The sequence below is a fragment of the Papio anubis genome, chromosome 1 (assembly GCF_008728515.1).
Source record: "Papio anubis isolate 15944 chromosome 1, Panubis1.0, whole genome shotgun sequence".
Classification (NCBI taxonomy): Eukaryota; Metazoa; Chordata; class Mammalia; order Primates; family Cercopithecidae; genus Papio; species Papio anubis.
In genome coordinates, this window is record NC_044976.1 from 60,218,585 (window position 1) to 60,241,974 (window position 23,390).

Genomic DNA, 23,390 nt, shown 5'->3' on the forward strand with positions numbered 1-23,390 from the left:
CTCGTAGAGTTTCCATTCTAACTTAGGAGCCAGGTGTTTTGTTCATTGCTTGGGCTATAAAAGATAAGTTTTGAGCTTCAGATAGAAGTTTAGAGTATTTTGGGGAATGTCAATCAGATGAAAACAACAGTACAATGCTATAATTAGTATAAAAACAGAAGGTTTTTTGAAGCAGCCTTTCTTCTGCATAGTAGATTCATTGACCCTCTCATTTAACTTCCTGGAATTCCACATAGCAATGACTCTTCTTCCTAAAAAGACAGGGTGTCTAGAATAGAGGGACTTTCAGGAGGAAAATCAAGAAAAGAACAAAGGAACTGTATTCTGGGCAGTTGTGCTGACCTATTTCTTCTAAGATTAGGTTTTCATTATTTCAACTCAGTGATTTTTATTCATTTTAGACTTATGTGATGACCAAAGACTTGGATTTTTTTTTTCTCACCTTATTTTCTAGTAAAGTTTTTCTTGAAAACTTCCAGGAGCCAGCAGAAGTGGTTTCCCTGTCCTGCTCCAGCCTATCACTGTGTTGACATCTCTTTCTTTGTCTCTGTCTGTAATTATGAATCCAGGTATCACTACTTACATATCTTATAAGCTTCTACTATGTATGATGTTTTCATTTACTTAAATTGCATATTTTTCCTTTTATGCTTCTAATGGGATGACAGAACTCATTGAAGTATAAGAGGTCAGTGTTAATACTTTGAATGAAATAAATTCTTTACGTTAAAAAAAAAAACTGTATGAACAGTCTGAATTTTTAAGCGCTTGAATTTTTATGAAGATCTTATCCTGGAGTGTGTGTGCCCCAGAGCATGGCCCTTTTGCAAAGATTAGAAAGAAAAACTACGCATGCCAAAGAGAATTCCCAGTTTGAGAAGAAGCTGTGAGATTCTTGATATGTGCATTCTTTTCAGAATTGAAAGCATAGTGTTTTGAAGCATTTGTCTTCTTTGGTATTTCAGATTGACCGCGATATGGATGTCAATGCTGAAGAAGATGATGATGGGGAATTAGCACTGTGGTCCGCTGAAGTCAAGATTGTTGAACTAGTAAAAGATTGTAAAGGTTTGGGATTCAGCATTTTGGATTACCAGGTATAAGAACCTATGTAGAGGTGTTTTCTTTGGAGTGATTGGTTTGTATTAAAGTTATGTGAAGTAGTAATTGTTTAAGACCCCTATTGACTTAAGCAAAACTGAATCCCAAAGATGGGATATTATACTACTTTCAATTGTTATCTTTAAAATTAGTAGCTCCCTTAGTGAATAAAATGATGGATTAATTATATAGGAACTGGACAATAAGGGAAGCAATAGTTATATATCTGTGGGTGCTTTTAGAGACAGGATCTTGATGAACTTGTTTATATGGAGGACTTTTGTTCCTCAGCTTTATTCAGATATCTTTCACATACCATAAAATTCACCCATTTTAAGCATACAGTTCAGTCGTTTTTAGTATATTCTCAGAGTTGTGCAACCATCACCACACTCTAATTTTAGAACATCTTCAACACCCAAAAAAGGAATCCCATACACATTAGCATTTGTTCCCAATTCGTACTCTCCTCTCCCTCCCCTTCACACAAAGGTTTATAGTTTAGCTTACCTATTAATTTCAATGTGCTTAAATAAATAGAAATGTTCTTGGTCAAGTTATATATTGCATTTATATTAATATATAATATCTATGTATTTATATATTTATAGCTACTCCAGTTGTAACTAGGGTAAAGTTACTGATACATTTGGGAGAGGGAGATGTAAAAGGTCACAACAAGACATCTATATGTTATACAATTCTACCAGTTACTGTCGTATATACAGAATGCTGATTATTTGGGGGAATTAAAATTGTTGCCAAGAAATCTCTTAACTTTTAAGATGCATATTTTACTGCTTTGGTGCTGCCTAAACACATTGTGGTTTAGTAAAGCAAAATGTGCTCTATTAAAGCACATAAAATGCCAAGTGATATTAAAAAATCAATTATTTAATATAATAAGGCAATCAGGAATAGATTAAAAGAAAAATAGTTTGAGCATTATATGAGAAATATTAAATTCTTTTTTTTTTTTTTTTTTGAGACAGAGTCTCACTCTGTCGCCCAGGCTGGAGTGCAGTAGCACGATCTCGGCTCCCTGTAACCTCCATCTCCCTGGTTCAAGTGATTCTCCTGCCTTAGTCTCTTGAATAGCTGGGACTGCAGGCATCCACCACTACACCCGGCTAATTTTTGTATTTTTAGTAGAGATGGGATTTCACCATGTTGGCCAAGGCTGGTCTTGCACTCCTGACCTCAAGTGATCAGCCTTCCTCGGCCTCCCAAAGCGCTGAGATTACAGGCATGAGCCACTGTGCCCGGTCTAGATTCTATATTTTGGCAGTGTGATTTAAATTTACTGAAAAAGAAATCTATTTCATTTTTGCTGGCATAGTTCTGTGCCAGATAACCCTCTTCCTTTTTAGAATTTCTCTTTGGGATACTACTGAATGATAAGTTGTTGATTCCAAATATTTTGAGAAATATATTTATCAAGAGATCTGAACACAGTTAAGTGTTTGAAAGTCTATTAATATTATAGACTTTAATATTAGGGTATGTAAAACAAGTGGCGGGGACTCTTTTTTTTCCTCCCCATTGTAGCTAAGTTATCTAGAACTACTAGGTGGTTAATAAATATTTGCAGAATGATTTAATAAAGTTTAGGTGAGCCAAAATTAGGCCTGACCTTTTTTTTTTTTTTTTTTTTTCTGTTTTGAGACAGAGTCTGACTCTGTCGCCAGACTGGAGTGCAGTGGCATGATCTCGGCTCACTGCAACCTGTGCCTCCCAGGTTCAAGAGATTCTCCTGTCTCAGCCTCCTGAGTAGCTGGGACTACAGGCACGTACCACCATGTCCTCCTAACTTTTCTATTTTTCTTAGAGATGGGGTTTCACCATTTTGGCCAGGCTAGTCTTGAATTCCTGACCTCAAGTGATTCCTCTGCCTCAGCCTCCTAACGTGCTGGGATTACAGGTGTGAGCTACCGTGCCCAACCTAGGTTAGCCAAAATTAACTGGAATTGAATGAACAAATTTAATGGGAATTAGAGGCATGAGCCACCGTGCCCAGCCTAGGTTAGCCAAAATTAACTGGAAGTGAATGAACACATTTAATGGGAATTTGTTAATAATTGATTTTGATAATTGGGATTTAATTTAGAAGACACCTTTCAGATGTGGTCTTAGATATTCAGGTATATTTCCATTTCTATTATTGTAGGAATCTCTATATGTTTGCATTCTTATATAATAAATATTTATATCATAATGGTTGCTCTGATGCTCTTAAATGACATTATATGTAGGTTTTATATTTTGAATATTGCACATATTAAGGCAGAGAAATGTTTCAGAACTCAAAAACAATTCAGTAAAGGATGAAAATAAAAACTAGATGGTCCTTAAGAATTTAATCCCTAGTTAACAGGAAAACCCCCTTCTGAGCTTTACACTTAAAAACATATATAGTTAGTTCTAAATGCAGAATTTTTTGTTCTTCATTGCGTTCCTACAGGTATGTTTAGTAACTTCTATTGCATTTTGAAATTTTATTTTTAATTTATAAAATTCTAGGATTTTCCTTTTCCTCTCATTTATCTCACAATCAGCAGCACACATACTGACATTTGCTTTTGTACAAATTATATAAAGTAATTTTCTGCCAACAAAGGATTAGATATTCTTTTTGTCTTTGTGCTTCTTGTAGAATATAACTACTTAATTTCCTAAATACCACTTTGATTCAAATTAAAGGGCTCATCTTATTTATTTCTACAGCTAAACCTTGGGGCAGGGGGAGGGGAACACTTTCAATCCTAACTTGGATGCTTTTCTTAAGTCGGTCTTAAGTTTACTTACAGATGTGTACAGCACATTTTTCACCATTTGTCAGTGGTACCTAGAACTGTTATCTACTATGACATTTAGATGACGGGTAAACACAATTCAAATTTGGTTTTGAGCAACTTAATTAATCAGTTATACCGTCCCTTGTTGTAATTAGGTAATAAATTCTAAAGTTCAAAAATATTTTTTGCAAGGCCAGTCAAAGGTTTAGCAAAAGCCATGAAAGGCCACATCCCTGGCTATTATTGCATTCGGCGTGTCCTGTATGAATTTATTAGGTAGCTGAGGAGGGCCAAGACAAATTCTTGTCCCGCCAGGCCTAGCATGTTCAGAACAAGAAGTACTGCAGAAACGTTTAACTACAGAGAGAAAGTATTGGTAGAGGGAGAGAACTTTTAGGTTGTAAAGGGCTTGCTTAGCATTATTGAAGAGATTGAAAATTTGCTTTGGAATATTTCATTTCAGTTAACCACTTTTCTCATGAACAGCCTTTTCTCTAGAATAAGAACTTTTTGAAGAGCCTAACAAAATAACATGCATCTATTTCATTGGTGTTTATGTACCTCCTCGTTTATAAAATGGAGATAGTAATGTCTAGCACAAAGGATTGTGTGGATTAAGTGAATTAGTGTGTAAGGAAATAGGAAATGTTATGTTATTATGGAAATGTATTAACAATTATTCAGTTTAGAAAATAAACACAAAAGTTTTTGATACTGTCCTCAAAGATGGCACCATACTATGTTTGTAGTCTATCAATTCTTTAACTCTCTAGTTAGATTAGAAAAATTAATAAGTAGATATCTTTGTTTAGTGAAGTCTAAATTTAATTTTAAAATTGCATTCTAAAATGCAGCCAATTCTTGATGAGCCATATGTGAATTACCCAATTGTGAATTATTGGCCAGAAGTTTGCTTTTTATATAAATTGAACTAAACTTTAGGAAAAGAGACCAGGTGCAGTGGCTGACACCTGTAATCCCAGCACTTTGGGAGGCCAAAGTGGGCAGATTGCTTGAGGTCAGGAGTTTGAGACCAGCCTGGCCAACATGGTGACACCCTGTCTGTACTAAAAAATATAAAAATTAGCCAGGCATGGTGGTGCACGCCTGTAATCCTAGCTACTCAGGAGGCTGAGGCAGTAGAATCCCTTGAGCCTGGAAGGCAGAGGTTATGGTGAGCTGAGATTGCACCTCTGCACTCCAGCCTGGGAGACAGCAAGACTGTCTTTAAAAAAAAAAAAAAAAAGGGAAAGATGAGTGAGCAGATAAAGGAGCTTGAGTTAGTCTATAGAACAATAGGGTAGCTCTCCGGACAGGTCAGTGACTCAGAATATTGATGGAAGGTGTGTAACTGAGCAGAGAAAAGAGGTAAGCCTTTATACCTGAAATGATCAGCTGAGTCTGATACACAGTTCTACAACTCAGTCATATGGCCAAAGTACAAAGTGCAAACATTCATTTCATGAAAGGCATTTTGAATTAGATTGGGTCAAAGGCAAAAGAGAAAGCAACAAGGAAGACAATAAATATGATTAGGTTGTAAGTCTTTTTCTTAGCTCTTAGGGTACTGTGGCAGTAACTTTGTTGGCTATTATTTGAACAGGGGTAGAACATCTGTTAGTCTCAAGTATACCTAGCCACTTCATATGGTGGCTAGTTAAAATCCCACTCTACGTGTGCCATATTAGAAGATTCACTGATCTCCATTGTCATGCCTTAGAGGATTGTGTCATGGCAAACAATGGTATGTAATTTGTCAAGAGCATGAGTATTATGGCTTGACTGAGTACTCTGTTTCTAAACAACAAAACTTCAGAAATTAGGTTATAAGTTTTTATACTGTAATTTCTTGCCAGTTTGTAGGTGAGGTTTTTATATTATACGTTAGTTATCTCTGTCTTGTTTCCCTAGTATTTAAGTGTAATGTCTTTATTCCTTAGACTATTGTCTCTGTGGAAGATTACTGATACTCACACTGGTTTTAATACCAATGTTAGGTAGCATTTATTGAGTGTTTACTGTGTGCCAGGTGATGTTCTAATTGCTTTACATATATTAGGTTATGTATTCCTTACATAAACCATATGAAAGAGATACTCTTATTGTTGTCATTTGAGAAGTGAAGAAATGGAGGCACAGAAAACTTAAGTGATTAGTCCAGTTCATACAGGTAGTATATGGTAGAACTGAAGCAGTTGGGCCCCAGGTCTTTTTTTTTTCTTTCTTTTTCTTCCGCCGCCTCCTCCTCCACCAGGTCTATGCCTTTAACCATCATACTATACTGCTCTTTTCTTTGTGAGTGCTATTTCCATGTGCATGTTATTATAGGGCATAGTAAATTTATTACAGAAGACCTTTCTGTTTTTTCAGCTTGTGAAAAATTTCATATCTTAAAAACTAAGCTACTAGATAGTATTCTCATTTTTCATGCTTATATGAAAGTTTAGCAAGTATTAAAAATTAATATAGTGTGCTCATATGCATTGTGTAAGAACTAGTTTTATTGCTTCAGAAGATAATCATTGCAAGTTTAAGAATCCTAAACTAGTGTAAGTAATTTGTTGTGGGTTAATGTTCAATAATGAAACAATTGTTAGGTAGTCCACGAGTCTGTAATTCTTAATTTCTACCAAAAAGCTTGAAAAAAAATTAGAACTGTATGGATTTTACCTTCAGTTGACCTTATAAATTAAACATGGCAAGTAGATATTTTCTGGTGTTTTGATTTATGTTGAACTTTGAATAACCCCTCATGATTATAATTCACTGGAAATGTTTGACATTAGCCAATTTTTGAACATTAGCCATGATATTGCCATCCTTGGTACTTTTTGAATTTCAGTGATTTAGAAGATAAAATTTATTAACCAATAATTCTCCTCCCTCCTACATCCTATTGCTCATTCCTCTCCCCTCTTGAATGACTCAATTTTTGCCAAAGCAGATATTTTTGAAACACTATTTTTATCTCTCTCAAAGTCTGAGAGAGATAAAAATAGAAATCATAATAACATAGCCATTGGGAGGTGATTCATATGTAAATACTGTTAGTAATGCTTTAAAAATTTGTTTGAAACCAAAGCCAAACAGCGACTCATTAGAGAGAATAGTGGAAATATTTCTCCCTATAAAAATTGACAGTTATTAATTTTTCTTAAAAGAGGAAATGGGTTATAAAACCAAAATATAAAATATTGCAGTGTTACTGAGTCTCGAATATAGTATGTCTTAATATTTGTGCAAAACATTTAGTGTGTAGTTTTGACTGCCTGTTAACTCTATTAGAATTCTCTTTTTAAAAAGATTTATAAAAGTTGTAGGAAGGGATTGTATACATTTTATGTATGTCTTTAATTGTCTTTTTCCTTATCCTATGCACAACAGAATGACTTTCTGAGCACATTGAAAATTTTTTAAAAATAGGTAATACGTACATATGGCATAAAAATTCAAAGGTGTATAAAGATATCCTGTGACAAGTAAATCTACCTCCGACCATAATCCCTTACTTCTTCCAGGTAAAAAACCTCTGTTTTTCTTGTCCATCCTTCCAGAAACATTTTATATATACATGGTTATATAAGTAATAGTACTTGTTAATTTTTAAAAAATTTTGACATATAAATGGATTATATGTCAAATGGATTATATACACACTTTAAAGGCTCTGTATTTTTTTTCTTAAAATTATACGCTCTTTCATTTAGGTATTTATAGAGCTACTTCTTTTTAATGACTAGATAGTATTTTTATTGTTGATGTACAATAATTTATTTCATCAGCCTTCTGTACCCAGTTGGTGGGTATTTTAAGTAGGGCTTTAGTGGATATTTTTGTGATACTCTTTTGTTAAAAGGTAGGAATAAATCTTGTGATAGGTAGGTGATAAATTCCTAGAGGTGGAATTGCTCATCAGAAGAGCATACTATATCTTTTTAAATTTTGGTACATATTTACCAAATAGCTTGCATTTAACAGTTTGTGAGACTCACGTATATTTAGACCACTTAAAATGGATCCTTTCTTATGTAGAGTTATTTCTTTGTTCAGATAATTCTCATGGAAGATAGTATAAGCAGGTGTGTAATTCATGAATTTGCTAATGGTTTCCTATGATGTGGACAGATTAAGTGATAGCAATATATAACTATCAATTTTGTTTCAACTTTATATATGGCAGTAATTAATTTATTGGCCTTTGTAGCTAAGTGGGCATAAAGTGTTTACATTCAGACTATGGTATTAGTGCCCCAAACTCTATTTCTATTTCTTTCACCAAATTTTATTTATTTATTTATTTCTTCTTCCACAAATTTTAATCTTGTTTTACCTTTGTTTATTAGAGAATTTAGCTTTAAAGTGGTGGGGTTGGGGGAGGGGATTAGGACTTTAATTTTTACCAAGAGTTTTGAGAATTTGAGTAAATGCTAATATCAGTATATAGTGTTCAATAGCCTGTTCACGCCTACTATCTTCATGTTCATCTTAGCTAATCAGTTTACAGAATGTAGGATTTAGCATTTGATAGATATCAACATAATTTTAACACATTAGTAGTATATAGAGTGGTAATGCTATAAAGTCAGGTATGAAACCATATTATTTCCAGAATCTAAAATATAAAGCATAGGCGTGTACTATAAGTTATTATACAGTTTCACTTTAATGCTCAAGGGATCTTATAACATGGCCACTGACATCTGGGGTTTTTTTTCCTCTTGCCTTTTTTTTTTTTTTTTCTTAAGAGCTCTTGGGTCCGTGTCACACATGTAAGATATTGGTACTAAGCAAAATGCAGTCGATCTGCTACTAATGGTAGTATCTGTAGTCTTGCAGATATATCGTATGCCTTACTTTTAAACAAACCACACGGCTGCATTTAAAGGTCACTTTTTGCTTGACAGAACTTAGGGGAACTGATAAAGGCTACTTTTTGCCCATCCCTGATTCCTATCCACGTTTATTTTTATTAGTATCAAAGTACTGTAAGTTCCATTGCCAACTGGGCTGAAGATTTCTTTTCACAGAGGATTTGCTTCCTTTCCCTCTATGGGAAAGTTCTGTATCCTTTAAATCATTTTAAGCTGCTTCATTTGAAAAATAATTCTTAGTAGTGTGCTCATGGAGTGGATTGATTGTGGCTACTGGGGAAATTCTCTCATGGCTTAAATATTACTTTTCAAGCCTGCGAAGTGGGTGAATGAAGGGAGCCCACTCCTGGTGTGTGCAGTTTGTAGTGTGCTCAGGATGACGACTGACTTCCAAAAACCTCAGTGCAGCAAGACTAAAGGCATCAGGAGACCAGAAGCCACTTAATAAGAGATCAAAGGGGCTGTGTGTATATCAGCTTGAAATCCAGATAGTACAGATCAAAAGCTTGCCTTAGTGAGGCAGCTGCAGGGGGATGAAGTTAGCAGGAGGCCTCAAAGATCTTAAGTCAGGCCTGATGTTGAACTTTGCAGGGATTTCATGGCTTTGGAATACGAATTTGGCAAAAAATCCCATTGTGTCTAGTAGGGGCAAAAGAGAATAACAGGCAAGCAGCAAATGCTTGTCAGCTTTCTCATAGGGTAGCTTTCCTTTTAACACATGTTTATCCATGACAGTTTCTGCTTCATACTTGAAGGCATTGCTGAGGAGAAGAGGATCCTGAAGGTGGTGAATCTGCTGTATTACCTTTAATGAGTGTTTCAGACATGGCCAAACTATAAATATCAGTGTTTCTGGAATGGCCACGGAGAGCTAAAATGTGAGCGTAAAGGTGCTCAGCTTTACTGCCATACCTGGTAATCACCTCTCTCCTGCAAAGTGCTCAAGATATTCCAGGAAGTGAGTGAGTATTAGCCTGGCTATGCATCTGTCTCAACAACTATTTTTAAAAAAATGAAAAAGAAAAAGAAAGGAATAGGAATCGTTCATCTAAAGGAGAAACTCGGTCCCCAGAGGTGTTTCATCACCAGTCTTCTACCTGTAGCAATGGGTGTGTTTTGGAGTTCCCACTTGAGTGTGATGCCAGTATTAAGAACCATGGTAGTAGATTAAGTCATAGACCTCCCTAGAGTGTGCCAGAGTGATTGAATCAGATTAACAACTAGGTATTGGGAATCTTGTTCAAGGCGTGATGATTTGTGCTGCTTCACCCTGTTTATGAGTGTCATTTGGAGCAGGCAGTGATCCAGAAAAGCCAGGCTGTCCCAGTGAGTGCCAAGAAGTGGTGCTGCCTCATTCTGGTACCAAACGTCTAGTCTGTGAATGATGCTTGAAAGCAGATTGACTTGACTGGCTGATTCTTACACACCAATTCTAGGGCTCAAGTTTCCCTTTCAGCCCTTTCCTCTGTATTTTATTTTAATCTGACATTACGTTTATCAGTACAGCAGTGAACATACGGTGTGCTTAAGAGGACTAGCTTACGAGTCAGAAAGGGCCCAAATGTCCAGGTTTGCATTCTGGATATACTCCTGGGACTTTGGCAAGCCTGTTAGTCTTTCTTATTCTCTGTTTACTAAAATGATAATATCTAAAATAGAAGTAATATTTGCTTTATAAGGTTACAAGACTAAATAAAAAGATGAATATAGGCTGGGTGTGTTGGCTCATGCCTGTAATCCCAACACTGGGAGGCTGAGGCAGGAAGATTACTTGAGGCCAGGAGTTCACTGTCTCTACAAAACCAAAAAAAAAGTAGCCGGGCATGGTGACGTGCAACCATAGTCCCAGCTACTCGGAAGGCTTGAGCCCAGGAGTTCAAGGCTGCAGTGAGCTGCGAACACACCACTGCACTTTAGCCTGGGTTAGAGAGTAAGACCAGTTCTCAAAAAAAAAAAAAAAAAAAAAAAGCATATAAATGCCTGTGCTTTTCTTAACACAAAATAATCAGTATTTACTGAAAAAGGATGATGATGAAGATTTTCAAAGATAGAATCTGGGTAGAGATTTGTTATGCTTGTTATTCATTCTCACCTTTAAAAGATATGAGTCAGTATGGAGACTATAAAAATGAAAAGATATGCTCCTATATATAATAAATGTTTGCTGAGCATCTCCTCTTCCAGGCATTGTTCTAGGCACTGAGGAGCTAGGAGTGAACAAATTAGATGAAGTCTGTCCTCATGGAGTTTAAATTCAATTTGGAGTAGACAGACAGTGGACAAATAAGCATATATTACAACATTAACAAAGAGAACAGACTTGGTCACAGCTCTGTACAATATGTTGTAATTTTAACAATGGTGAAAGTAAGACTAAAAGAGTCACTGAATGTTATTTCTTGGGATCCAGAGAGGCCTCAGGGGAAATTGAGGTCTGCTGTGTGGACAGTAAGGGATTCGACATTCCAGCCACAGTGAATAACCCAGAATTAATAAGTTAGTCCTGATTTCATGTCTTTATTTTCTTTTGCAACTGAATTGCTTAATATTTTCCTTAACTTTCAAATTTTATTTCTTTTAATGAAAAATCCTTTGAAAACTTTGTGTTCTGATTTCTTCTTTGGAAAACATGGCCACATGGTTTACTAGCTAACAGTTATGTACTGCTTACAGTTCCCTCTTTTTTGAGGTTTCACTTTCCATGGCATCAATTACCCACGGTCAACTGCAGTCTGAAAATACTAAGCTATTTGTGAGAGAGACCATATTCACATAAATTTTATTACAGTATATTGTTATACTTGTTCTTTTTTATTATTGTTATTAATTTTATTAATCTCTTACTGTGCCTAATTGATAAATTAATCCTTATCATAGGTGATATTGTTTGCCTCTGTGTGTCCACCCAAATTTCATCTCAAATTATAATCCCCATGTGTCAGAGGAGGGACCTGGTGGGAGGTAATGGATCATTGGGGGAGGTTTCCCCCATGCTGTTCTTGTGATAATGAGTGAGTTCTCACAAGATCTGATGGTTTAGAAGTGTGTGGCAGCTCCCCCCTCATTCTCTCTCTCTCCTGCTGCCATGTAAGATGTGCCTTGCTTCCCCTCTGCCTTACACCATGATTGTAAGTTTCCTGAGGCACCCCGCACAGCCATGCGGAACTGTGAGTCAATTAAACCTCTTTTCTCTTATAATTTACCCAGTCTCAGGTAGTTCTTGATAGCATTGTGAAAATTGACTAATACAATAGGTATGTATGTAAGGGAACAATCATAGTATATATAGGGCTTGGTACTATCTGTGGTTTCAGGCATCCACTGGGGGTCTTCAAACGTATTCCTTATGGATAAGGGGGGACTACTGTACTCTGTGTCAGGGATTGTTTAAAACACTTTAGGTATATTGACTGATTGAATCTTCTCTACAACCTCCAAGCTATAGGTCCTGTAGTCATCCTTGTTTTGTGTATAAGGAAAACTGATGCTGAGGTTAAGGAGTTCGCTCATGACTACCCAGTTAGTAAGTGGAGCTGAGCTCCTGAGTCTGTGGTTTTGTCAGGTATAATCTGTAGACCAAAAACAATACTAATTCTTCATAATTATGGCTCAACTGAAAGGCAATAGAAATTTCTAATTATGTTGTCTTTCTGGAGAGACATACTTAACATAATTTTAAAAACTTTTCTTCAGATTATTCTTGAAGCCTTGTGATCCCTTGCCTTTACTCCTCTCACCTGGCCAAAGCTCTTCACTGACATAATTTTTATTTATTTATGTATTTATTGCCACCTGAGAGTATAAACTGTGTGCTTTACCTTGGATTTCCTAGCAGGACTCCTTGCCTTTTTCCTGTACAGTTTCAAAGTTAGCAAAGTTTTAATTCTAATTCTACATACTGTGTGCTGTGTATCAGCATTGGTTGACCTTTCAAGGATTAAAAAGAAAAGATCAAAACCCTGCAGAATCTTTTCTAAAGAATGAAAGGCATTCTGTCACTCTGACATGGCTGTGTTGTCAGGCAATCTCCCAGTCTAGAGATGGCTCCCATCTTACAGTGTCTGCTCAGGGAGAATGAAGACTGAGGATGCCATGCTGTTCTGAGCCTCTCTTTGTGCACTCAAGAGGTTATAGATCTGAATATCTGGAGGGCATAGATTCAACCCTGTGTTTTCATTTTTTAATATTTGAATGTAACATCACGAGGTGAGGGGTTTAGCAGCTGATAGCACTGTTGGTCTAAGTCACATATGCTCAGTTGAATTTAGAAGGCAGTAAATGGGATGGAAACTTAACTCCTCAAACCCGTATGTCCTTTTAACTTCTTTTCCACCATAATTCTCATAGTAATAGTAATAATAGTAATGTTATTATAATAATAATATTACCATGAGAATTATGATGGAAAAGAAATTATTACTATGAAGTGATTACTATGGACTTACTAAGCACTTTACATGCCTTGTTGAACACTTTTAATAACTGTGAAATCTGTACTATTGTTATTTCCATTTACAAATGAAAAACTTAAATCTTCACGGTTAAACAACTTGATCACTATCATTCAGCTAGTATTTGTGTTTAGGTTAAGTTGACAGTGATTTGTTTGGAAAGTTAAATTCCAAAATCAGTATTTGCAAAGCTTTTAAGTTTTTATATGTCTACACTTTCCCTGCGTCATAATGATTTTCAACTAATACAATTTTTTTCTGGAAGATAATGGAGTATTTCTTATTTATAAATTCATATTCTACATTTATAAAAATGGTAAAGTGCACTTAACATAAAATTTACCATCTTAACTGTTTTTAAATGAATAGTTCAGTAGTGTTAAGTATATTCACATTTCAACTAATATAATTTTTGTTATTTTTTGAGAGGGAGTCTCACTCTGTTGCCCAGGCTGGAGTACAGTGGTGCTATCTTGGTTCATTGCAACCTCAACCTCCTGGGTTAAAGCAATTCTCCTGCCTCAGCCTCGTGAGTAGTTGGGATTACAGGTGTGCACCCCCATGCCTGGCTAATGTTTTTGTATTTTTAGTAGAGATGGGGTTTCGCCATGTTGGCCAGGCTGGTCTCAAACTCTGGGTCTCAAGTGATCTGCCCGCCTTGGCCTCCCAAAGCCCTGGGATTATAGGCATGAGCCACTGCACCCGGCCACAACTAATGTAATTTTAATTATACTTGAGTACTACTGTGTGCCTGGTAGAACCTCAGGCATTTCAGCAAGATGATGGGGCTTTTAGATAAAGGATAGTTGTATGGTTTGTTTTATTTTCCTTACAACTAGCAAAAGTCCTGGACCAGGACTGACTGGTAACCACATAAACAATTACAGCATGACATAAAATTTTCAAGAGATGAAACATCCAAGGAATGTATCTAATATACAAACAAGTTATTCAGCAGGAGACCAGAAGGGTTATGAGAAAGGAATAGTCTTCAAGAAGTGATTTCCATGGGACTGCTGGTTAAACCATTTAAAATATTGTGCTTAAAATAGGTTTTTAAAGTACTAAACTTTATAGGATAAAAGTATGTGCAAGCTTATGTACTTTTTATTCCTTTTGCGAATATAGTTTGATCTTTTAGCAAGTTCCTTTGTCCACTTCTCTTCCATTTTACTTTTTATTGCTTTCTGTGCTGTGCTTACTGTGCAGCTCTGGGACTGTTTAGTTCTATGTCTGATGTGTGGAAAAATCTATTCTTACTGCCTAATAGTATTTAGGAAGTAATAAGACACAAGGAGCCAGGAACCGTATCAGTTTAATCTATCTTGAGTGGACTGAATGTACTTTGTGGGCGCTTACTTTGAACATGATGGTGTTGTGGTAATTGGTATGATTAGTGTAATACTTTGCTATATTATAAAATAGTTAAACATGGAGTTGGATTTAGATAAGATAGCTTGCTCATTATTCATTAGAATCAATTAGTTGTTGCTTTGCATTCACTATAAATACATTTATTTCTCTTTCCCAAAAGTAAATGCTTAGCTTATTGGTCAAATCAGAAGACAGTCTTTTGAAATTGTTAATTATACCCTCTTGTTTTAAACCAGAACTGTTCTTGTGATTTTAATTCAGCTAATGGTTCCTGACATGACTTTCATTGCTCTGAAAATGGCAAAGGAAAAAGAAAAGGTGTTTTAAGATATATCTTATCAAAAAAGGACACATGCTGTCGTATGTATTTTGTTGTTCTTTTTTTTTTATAGTAAATGCCCTTTTTGAGTTTTGTAATGAAAATGTACATCAATTTCATTGCTGATGCAGTGTTTTGAATTAACTTCTATCTTTCCTTACTTTTTATAGTGGTTTTGTGAATGTTTGGGTAGAAACTAGGAACAAATTTGAGTCAAGATACTCTGTCAAATTAAGTTATAGGATTTTAGAGTTGAGAGAAGGGATCATAACTCATGTATCCAACTTTTTCATTTTATGTTTGTGAGGAAACTGACTCAGAGAAATGAAGACACTCGTGAAACTGTACACATCCAGGTGTAGACCAAGCTGGGTCTCAAAACTCGCCTCTTTTAATCCACGTTCATCCTAACACTAATGGGCTGAATATCTGTCTTCATTGTCTTTCTCTCTTATATATCTTTTCTCCTTTTTAAAAATCTTGGAATTCTTGTTTTCTGACATTCCTGACAATGGAAATTTTAATTCATGCTAGCTGTGCCACTGAGCTTCTGCAGATCACTGTTTTCCTTTTTCCTTAAGGTGTATAAATCTGTATGTGTGTGTGCATGTGTATAAAAGAATCTTTCCTTTGCCTCTTTGTACCCAGTTCCTCCTTTTGCCTACCTCTGGAATGAAATAGTTGCGTCCCTTTTATTTAATTTTTAATGTTTTTTAGAGACAAAGTCTCACTGTATTGCCCAGGGTGGTCTCAACCTCCTAGACTCAAGCAATCCTCCCACCTTGGCCTCCCAAAATGCTGGGATTACAGGCTGGGATTACACTGTGCCCAGCCAACTGTCTCCCTTTTAAACTTAATGGTTTCTTTCTGCATTCTCTATTTTAGCAACTTCCTTGAGATGTTGCTTTGAAAATTTATTTAGCTGTTAATTAATTTAGATTTTAACTTAATACTCCTTAGTTCAAATAATAATGGCCACATTTAAGAGTATACTTTTCAAGAAGCCAATATTTGGCTACCTGCTGTTTTCATAGTTTCCTCAGTTGATCATTACTGAGTTGGAATAATTCTCTTATCCAGTATTACAGAGCTAACTATTCATGTTGTCCAGAAATTTGTGTGTAGTTCCTTTAAAATTATCTTTGAAACATACTTTCTCTTACTGAAATAAAAATACATATCCGTGGAATGAAGCTGAAAGCCTAGTTCTATAATGATATGTGCTATAGCATGGAATTCATTGGTTAGTGGATTGTTTCTTTTCACTAGTAGAGTACTTTCTATTTCACAGTTGATTGAAGTTGTTTTGCTAGTCCTTCCTTGGAATCATTTCATCCTTGTGAAGGACCTCTGTAATACAGCTGTAGAGCAGGTATTTTGGTGTGGTGAACTATACAACACAGCCTAGAACTTTAATAACATACTATTAAGACTATATACATTAGGCCGGCATGGTATCTCATGCCTGTAATTCCAGTACTTCGCGAGGCTGAGGTGGGAGGATTCCTTGAGCCCAGAAGTTTGAGATCTGCTGAGCAATATAGGGAGACCACATCTTTACAAAAAATAAAAACGATTTAGCTGAATGTGGTGTGCACTTGTGGTCCCAGCTACTCAGGAGGCTGAGGTGGGAGGATCACTTAAGCCCAGGAGGTTGAGACTGCACTGAGCTGTGATTGTGCCAGTGCACTCAAGCCTGGGTGACAGAGTGAAACCCTGTCTCAAAAAAGAAAAAAAAGACTCTATGAATTAACCATATTTCCTCTCATGAGTTTAGTCGACCAACTTTATATTTAATACACTCAGTTGACACTAAGAGTCAAAATTATCAAAGGAAATAAACTGTGATCCATCTCTTTGCCATCCTGCTGTGTGGTCTTTAAATTCCTATCCTGTTATTTAATGTCTTTAAAAGTTTGAGCGTTACATACAGAATAGATTTTTTTAAAAACAAACAAACGCAAAAGATATTCTTCATTTTGAATGTAGTTAAGTCTTTGTTACACCTTGTGTTTCTTTATTGGGGTAATACTGCAAAGCATATCAATGTTAAATATTAGAACAATTCTTGGTATATATCTCCTGTTCTTATTTCCTAAAAGCCTCTTACTAATGCATTTGCCAGTTTATTACCTATGACACTTTTCTTTTTAATTCCTTCTGTCTCCTCTTTATGTCACGTTCTCTGCTTCATGTCTTTTCACTGAGTTTGCCATGGTAGCTTGGATTTGTAATCTAGGTTTTGGAGCAGTTTCACGGCTAGAACTCTCCACATCTTCGAGTTGATGTCTCTGTCTGACAGAGCCCATTTCCGCTGAACCACCTCTCCGCTCCAGGTGATGCTCCTGCACTCTGCCTTAGCTTATGTGAAATCTGGTCTCTTTGATTTTTGGGAATGTACACAAATATTCATATAATACATTTTATGGACACGTCAGAAACTTTGAATCCCATCCATTTGGGCATAATGATTATCACATGTTTGAATTTGTTCATGTAAAAGTCTTCTTATGCCCACCAAATCAATGAATTCTTGAGAAAGTAACTGTGCATTGAAATTTGGCAAACAAATGCACGTTTTACCTGTACATGCAGGCATGCTGCACATTCTGTACCCTCTAACTTTTCATCTGCTAGGTACTGAAACATGAACCTCTAGTGGCCAAGTGCGATATTTGAGGGATTCAGTTTTATACACTTTGGTAAGATGATTAAAAATATCTTCTAACATATTTGTCTTCTTTCAACACTTCATTCATTTAGCAAATACTTAAGTTAGAGAAGCAGCATAGCTTAGTGTGGCTAAAAGCACAAACTCTGGGATTTGACTGGCTGGCTTCATTTCTGGCTCTGCCATTTACCAGCCCTGTGCTTTGGTTAAGCTATTTAATTTTTCTTAATTTCCTCACCAGGAAAGTGAGGATAATGATAGTACGTACCTACCTCATGATGATGTGAGGATTAAATGGATTCAAGTAAGTAAGATTCTGAGAACAGTGCCTGGTATGGCAAGAGCTTAGTGTGTGTTACCAGCTGTTGTTGTTATTCCTATATGATGCGATGTGGCTTTTGCTTTTGGTGTACTTGTCGCCCCGTGGGAAGAGAGAAACTAAATAGACAGTCATTCAACATTTTAACTACTCTTCAGTGCCTTCTCCGTGACGAGCATTGTAGTAGGCCCTGAAAATCCAGCAAAAAAATAAGCAAACACATTCTTGGTCTCATAAAGCTTACTTTTAGTAGGAAGTAATTTAAAGGAAGTCATTTACAATAATTTCAGTAAAATGTAAAAAGTATTTTAATGAAGAAAATGCAACAAGCTGTAGATACATCTAACAGGAAGACCAAACTAGTTCTAGAAGGTCAAACAGTAAAGGAAATATATTATGATAAATGCTGTAATTGAAGTTCTTTTTAGGTTTAGGGATATCACTGAGTAGGAAGTGCTTGGGTCTTCAAGGAGTAAGGGAATGCTTCTCATTGGAGGAGACACTTGAGCTAACTCTGGTGGCAAAGTCTAGACAAGTGGCAGTGGGTCAGGGAGAGCATTCCTGGCTGAGGGAATGACTTGCATTATGCCATGCAGCATGACGAGGCCTTTCACAATACCTGAGTTTCCATTTCACGATACCTGGGATAAAGTGTTGGGTAAATGGGAGTAGGCAGTGGTATGTGTGGGGAGAGTGAGAGACGAGACAGAACTGCAGTTCTGAAGGATTTTCCTTCCATGAAGAATAAAGGAGTTAGGACTTTATCCTGAAGGCAATAGGTGTCCCTGAAGTATTTTAAGCAGAGGAGGAATTATAATCACCTTTTTATTTTTAAAGATGGTTCTATTATCTCTGTAGAAAATTGACTCATGGGGGCAAGATTAGAGACAGGTAGACCTATGAGGAAACTGTAGCAGCTGCTCAGAAATAACGAGAAGTTGAACCAAGGCTGTGGCAGTGGAAACGGAAAGGAAGAATCAGAAAAGATAAAAGGCTGAGATAAAAAAACTGACATGCCTTAGTGAGCAACTCAATGGAGGGGTGAGGGGGAGAACGGAACTCTTGGGTATATGCTGATGCCACTCAGAGGATATAGGGAGGCCGAGGCAGGAGGATCAGTTGAGGCCAGGAGTTCGAGACCAGCCTCACCAATATGGCAAAACCCCGTCGCTACTAAAAATACAAAAATTAGCTGGGAGTGACGGCGCACACCTGTAATGTCAGCTATCGGGTGGCTGAGGCACGAGAATCCAGCCCGGGTGACCGAGAGGGATTCTGTCTCAAAAAAAAAAAAAAGAGGTGTAGGGTACAACTTTCAGAAGTAAATGGGTTGAACCAAACATATGGGACACTGTTACAGTGTGTGTAATAATATAAACCTTTTGAATAAAGAGGAAGAAAATTCCTTCAGAAGAGAATGGCTCGCATAGTACATGTTTCTCATGTTCTATGATTGGTCTCTAGTGCCCTCTATTGGCTATTTAGTCTAAAGCAGCATCTTGATTCTTAAATACAGTGTTCCTTGCAGTGTTATTTGCCAAAAGAAGAAATATTAGAGATTTTGAAATTATGATGAAAGGTGATAAAAACTGATGGGGACTTTGTTTTTAGTAGGAAGACAGTTAAAATAATTTCAGCAAGGTGCTACTGGGGGTGTGCACATTGGCAGCATATATACTACAATTGTAGTGATACAGAGATCATCAGCGTGACCCTCGTGCAAGAATAACATGCACCTTTGTGAAGCGCTTCATATATATATCTATGTAAATATGCCTGGGGGTCTCGGGGTTGGGTAAGGGTTTTGAGAAGTATCTCTATAACATTTTGTTTGCTATAACATGCACATAATGTCGTACACTGTATTTTCAGAAAATCGACCTTTCTGATGAGAAGCAGCCTGAGTCAGGCTGGTTTTTGAGCATTTTTATGCAGCAAAGCCTCAAGAATAGCAGCCACCCCAGTAGGCAGTAGCAGCTGCTGTTTTTCCATGGGGTGGCTGCTACATGTGATGTAAAGGAAATGAAAGGAAATGACTGTTACTCATTAAAGCGATTTCATTCAGCTACGTGGGAAATCAGAGGCAGAAAAGTCATCATAGAAAATGAAGCAGCGATTATACATAATGGGGCATCTTCAGAGGTGGCTAGTTTGTCCCCTCCCTGCCCCCCAAATAACAAAGAAGCTGCCTTTGGGTTCTGTCATCCAGGAAAAGGGGTGGTAGATTGGATTTATTGTTTAGCATAACTAGTGGTCTAAACCTGAATACATTTTAGTAAGCAAGCACACCTGTCACTAGTTTGAGGTCTAAAGAAGGCCTCACTTTGTGTAAATTAGTACTTACAATGACTTTTCTGGCAATAAGGGAAATACGTTCACCTTTCAAGGGTAGAAGTCTATTTCCATTTCCTTCTGGGGAATCTTCCTTTAAAATGTTCCTAAATTATCAATTCAATGGGTTGCATTTTGAAAACCTCCTCACCTATTTGGGTTAAAAATAGTATTTTAAAATTTTGGTGTTATATGAAACTGCAGAGATTATTCACAAACAACTTAGTACAACCATTTATTTGCTTTTGGTATATTTTGCTCTTGCAGTTTTCTCTAAGAAAGTGTAGAAATTAATAATATGAAGTAATGTTAACTGCTATGCATTTCATGAGAGGAATAAGCTATTATGTAGTCTCCCTTCTCCCCCCAATAAAAAAGCCTTTCATCAAAAACTGACATCCTAAATGAAGGAAATAATTGTACAGCTTATTTATTAGTGTGTCAAACTTAAAATGTAATGGTTTCATATTTCAGGATGAAAAGTGTGTTGTGATTCATGGTTGCCAGTGACAAAATAGACAGCTCTTTTATATTACCGCGTCGATTGCCTGCTGATATGCCACTGTACTTTTTGGTTCTCTTCTGTTCTCTTCCTATGCAATAGCTCCCTCTAGTTGAAAATACTGGTGTAATTATAGTTTAACAGTATTTTATTAGTGAGCTCCCTGGACTCTTTTTTACTTTTAATCCTCTTCATAAATATGTGGTGTTATACATCAGAGCATGTAAGAAAATTTTGAAGAGTCTCTTGGCTCGGGGGTAGAAAGGCAAGGTTAGTTGCAAAAACCAAGATAAGTTACATTTGAAGACATTCTTCAAGGAATTAGCTGTGTAGCCTTTGTTGATTTAAATATGGCATATTTGGTTAAAATTCCATGCAGTACTTTGAAAATGAACCCTGATGTCTGAAACACAAAGGCATAGAAAACTGAATCAGAAAACTTCAAGAGAATCATCAGCCACTTCAAACAGACATAGCCGGGAACTTGGCAAATTCTTACTTTGCTAATTCCAAAGTTTTATAATTCCCACACAAAACCTAGCAGTTTTTCTCTACTTTCTCTGGAAGGGTTTAAGAGAGGCTAGAGTAGTAGAATCTCAGGTTACAATATCTTGCCTTGTGGAACAGCATGTGCATAATGAAATAATGGGAGAAGCATAGAGAAACCAATGTGAATGCTGCTGTGTTTGGGATGTCATTATTTTTTCTCCCCCTTGCTAGGTTAAAAGTTCTGTAATAGTGCTGTACACCTCCACCGTTAAGACAAATTAAGAGACTCTGCTCAATCATAAGATGGCCATATGAATATTTCTTTTTTCTCAATTTACTACTCTTTGTTTCCCGTTTCTTCTGACCATTACTATGCAGAGCAAGCTGCAGAGTGAGGTGGTCAAGAGTAAGGACTTAAGAGCTAGGCTGCCTGGTTGGATCCTGGCTCTGCCACATATACGCTGGGCGATATTGGCTAGTTCCCTTAACTTTCTGAGCCTCAGTTTCCTCATCTGTAAAACACAGACGATAAATCTGCCTACATCCTGGAGATGTAAGGATTAGATAAATTAGTGATTGTCAAGCCCAACCTACAGTAAGTGCTATATATCAGTTTGTTAAATTAAAAAACAATAGTGGAGATATAAATTGTTTTTTTTAAACCAGGTGTATTGAATGTCAATGTTGTCCTCAGTGTTTAATATCAAGAAATATGGGGTCCTCCCAATGGGCGAAAGATCTGTACATTGCTTTTGTTCATAAATTCATATTTAACTATGTATTGGAATAGTTGTGACCTAAGGGTTCTATATCATAATTTTAGGTCACATTATTTATAAATATACTTTTTAAAATACAGTAGAATCTTCCATGGTTTCCATGTCTTTTCTGGATTTGCATGACTTTATAGGATTCTGTACTACTGTGAAGGTATAAGAACGGAGTATCATTTCCCGTTTTATATTTGTGATTATGTTCATGCTTTTCTTGGAGCTTACTTATGACTCTGGAGGAGTAACAGACAGGCTTATCTTGGGTCCATCATATGACTGTGCTTGAGAATGTCAGAGAATCTTGCCCAACTGTTCCCAGACCTCTTATGGTCCAACCAAATATCAATCACCAAAAATTTTAACAGGAAGTCTATATATTTTGGGCACTCAGACATGCCACTGAAATTGTTAAGATTATATTTTCACCTTGATATAACCTGATATTTGTGTGATGTTTTATTTATTCATTTTTTGGGACAGGGTCTTGCTGTGTCACCACAGCTCTGCAGTGAGTTCTGAACCACAGCTCACTGCAGCTTTGACCTCCTGGGCTGAAGCAATCCTTCCACGTCAGCAACCCCTGCTCCATCCCCCAGGTAGCTTGGACTACAAACACACACCACCACACCTGGCTAATTTTTGTATATTTTGCAGAGATGGGATTTTGTCATGTTGTCCAGGCTGGTCTTGAACTCCTGGGCTCAAGTGATCCTCCTGCCTCCCAAAGTGCTGGGATTACAGGCATGAGCCACTGCACCTGGCCTTTTAATTTTTTTAATTAAAAAAACTTTTTCTAGCAAGAAGGTCTTGCTATATTGCCTAGGCTAATCTCAAACTCCTGCGCTCAAACAAGCCTCCCACCTCAGCCTCCCAAGAAGCTGGGATGGTACAGAGGTGTACAACCATACCTGACTTAGAGTGAGATTTTAGTTTATTTTTACCTGTTTAGAAGATTATCACCAGAGTGCCAGACACATGAAGTAGGTGGTCAAATAAGATTCATCAGTCAACTCAAGCTGTCCTAAGGCTGCATATTTATTTTCAGTGCATGGACTCATCTTTCTTCTTTGCTTGATTCATAGGACCCTTTAGATTCTACAAGATCAGTGATTGTGATCCGCTCCCTGGTAGCAGATGGTGTAGCAGAAAGAAGTGGGGGACTATTACCTGGAGACCGCCTGGTCTCAGTCAATGAATACTGTTTGGACAACACCTCACTTGCTGAAGCTGTGGAAATACTGAAAGCTGTGCCGCCAGGCATAGTACGCCTTGGCATCTGTAAGCCATTGGTGGTGAGTGTTGTATTTTGTTAATATAGGAAGTAATAATAGTGCAACAGTTAAAAACACGGATTTTGGAGACACATATACCTGGCCAAGAATTTCTGTTTTACG

General features: G+C 36.8%; 1 protein-coding gene and 1 non-coding gene across 6 annotated transcripts in view; both read left to right on the forward strand.

Annotated features, from left to right (window-relative positions):
• The window catches only part of PATJ (PATJ crumbs cell polarity complex component), a 396,968-nt gene that overhangs the window by 76,021 nt on the left and 297,557 nt on the right, over positions 1-23,390 (forward strand). For all 5 annotated transcript variants that reach the window (XM_031669412.1, XM_031669417.1, XM_031669416.1 and 2 more), the window contains 2 exons: positions 966-1,097; positions 23,079-23,288. In XM_031669412.1, coding sequence (XP_031525272.1) covers positions 966-1,097; positions 23,079-23,288 — 342 coding nt within the window. The remainder of the gene's footprint in view (positions 1-965; positions 1,098-23,078; positions 23,289-23,390) is intronic.
• Positions 19,557-19,661, forward strand: LOC116272064. Its single transcript, XR_004180795.1, has one exon. It is a non-coding gene; the product is annotated as a U6 spliceosomal RNA (small nuclear RNA).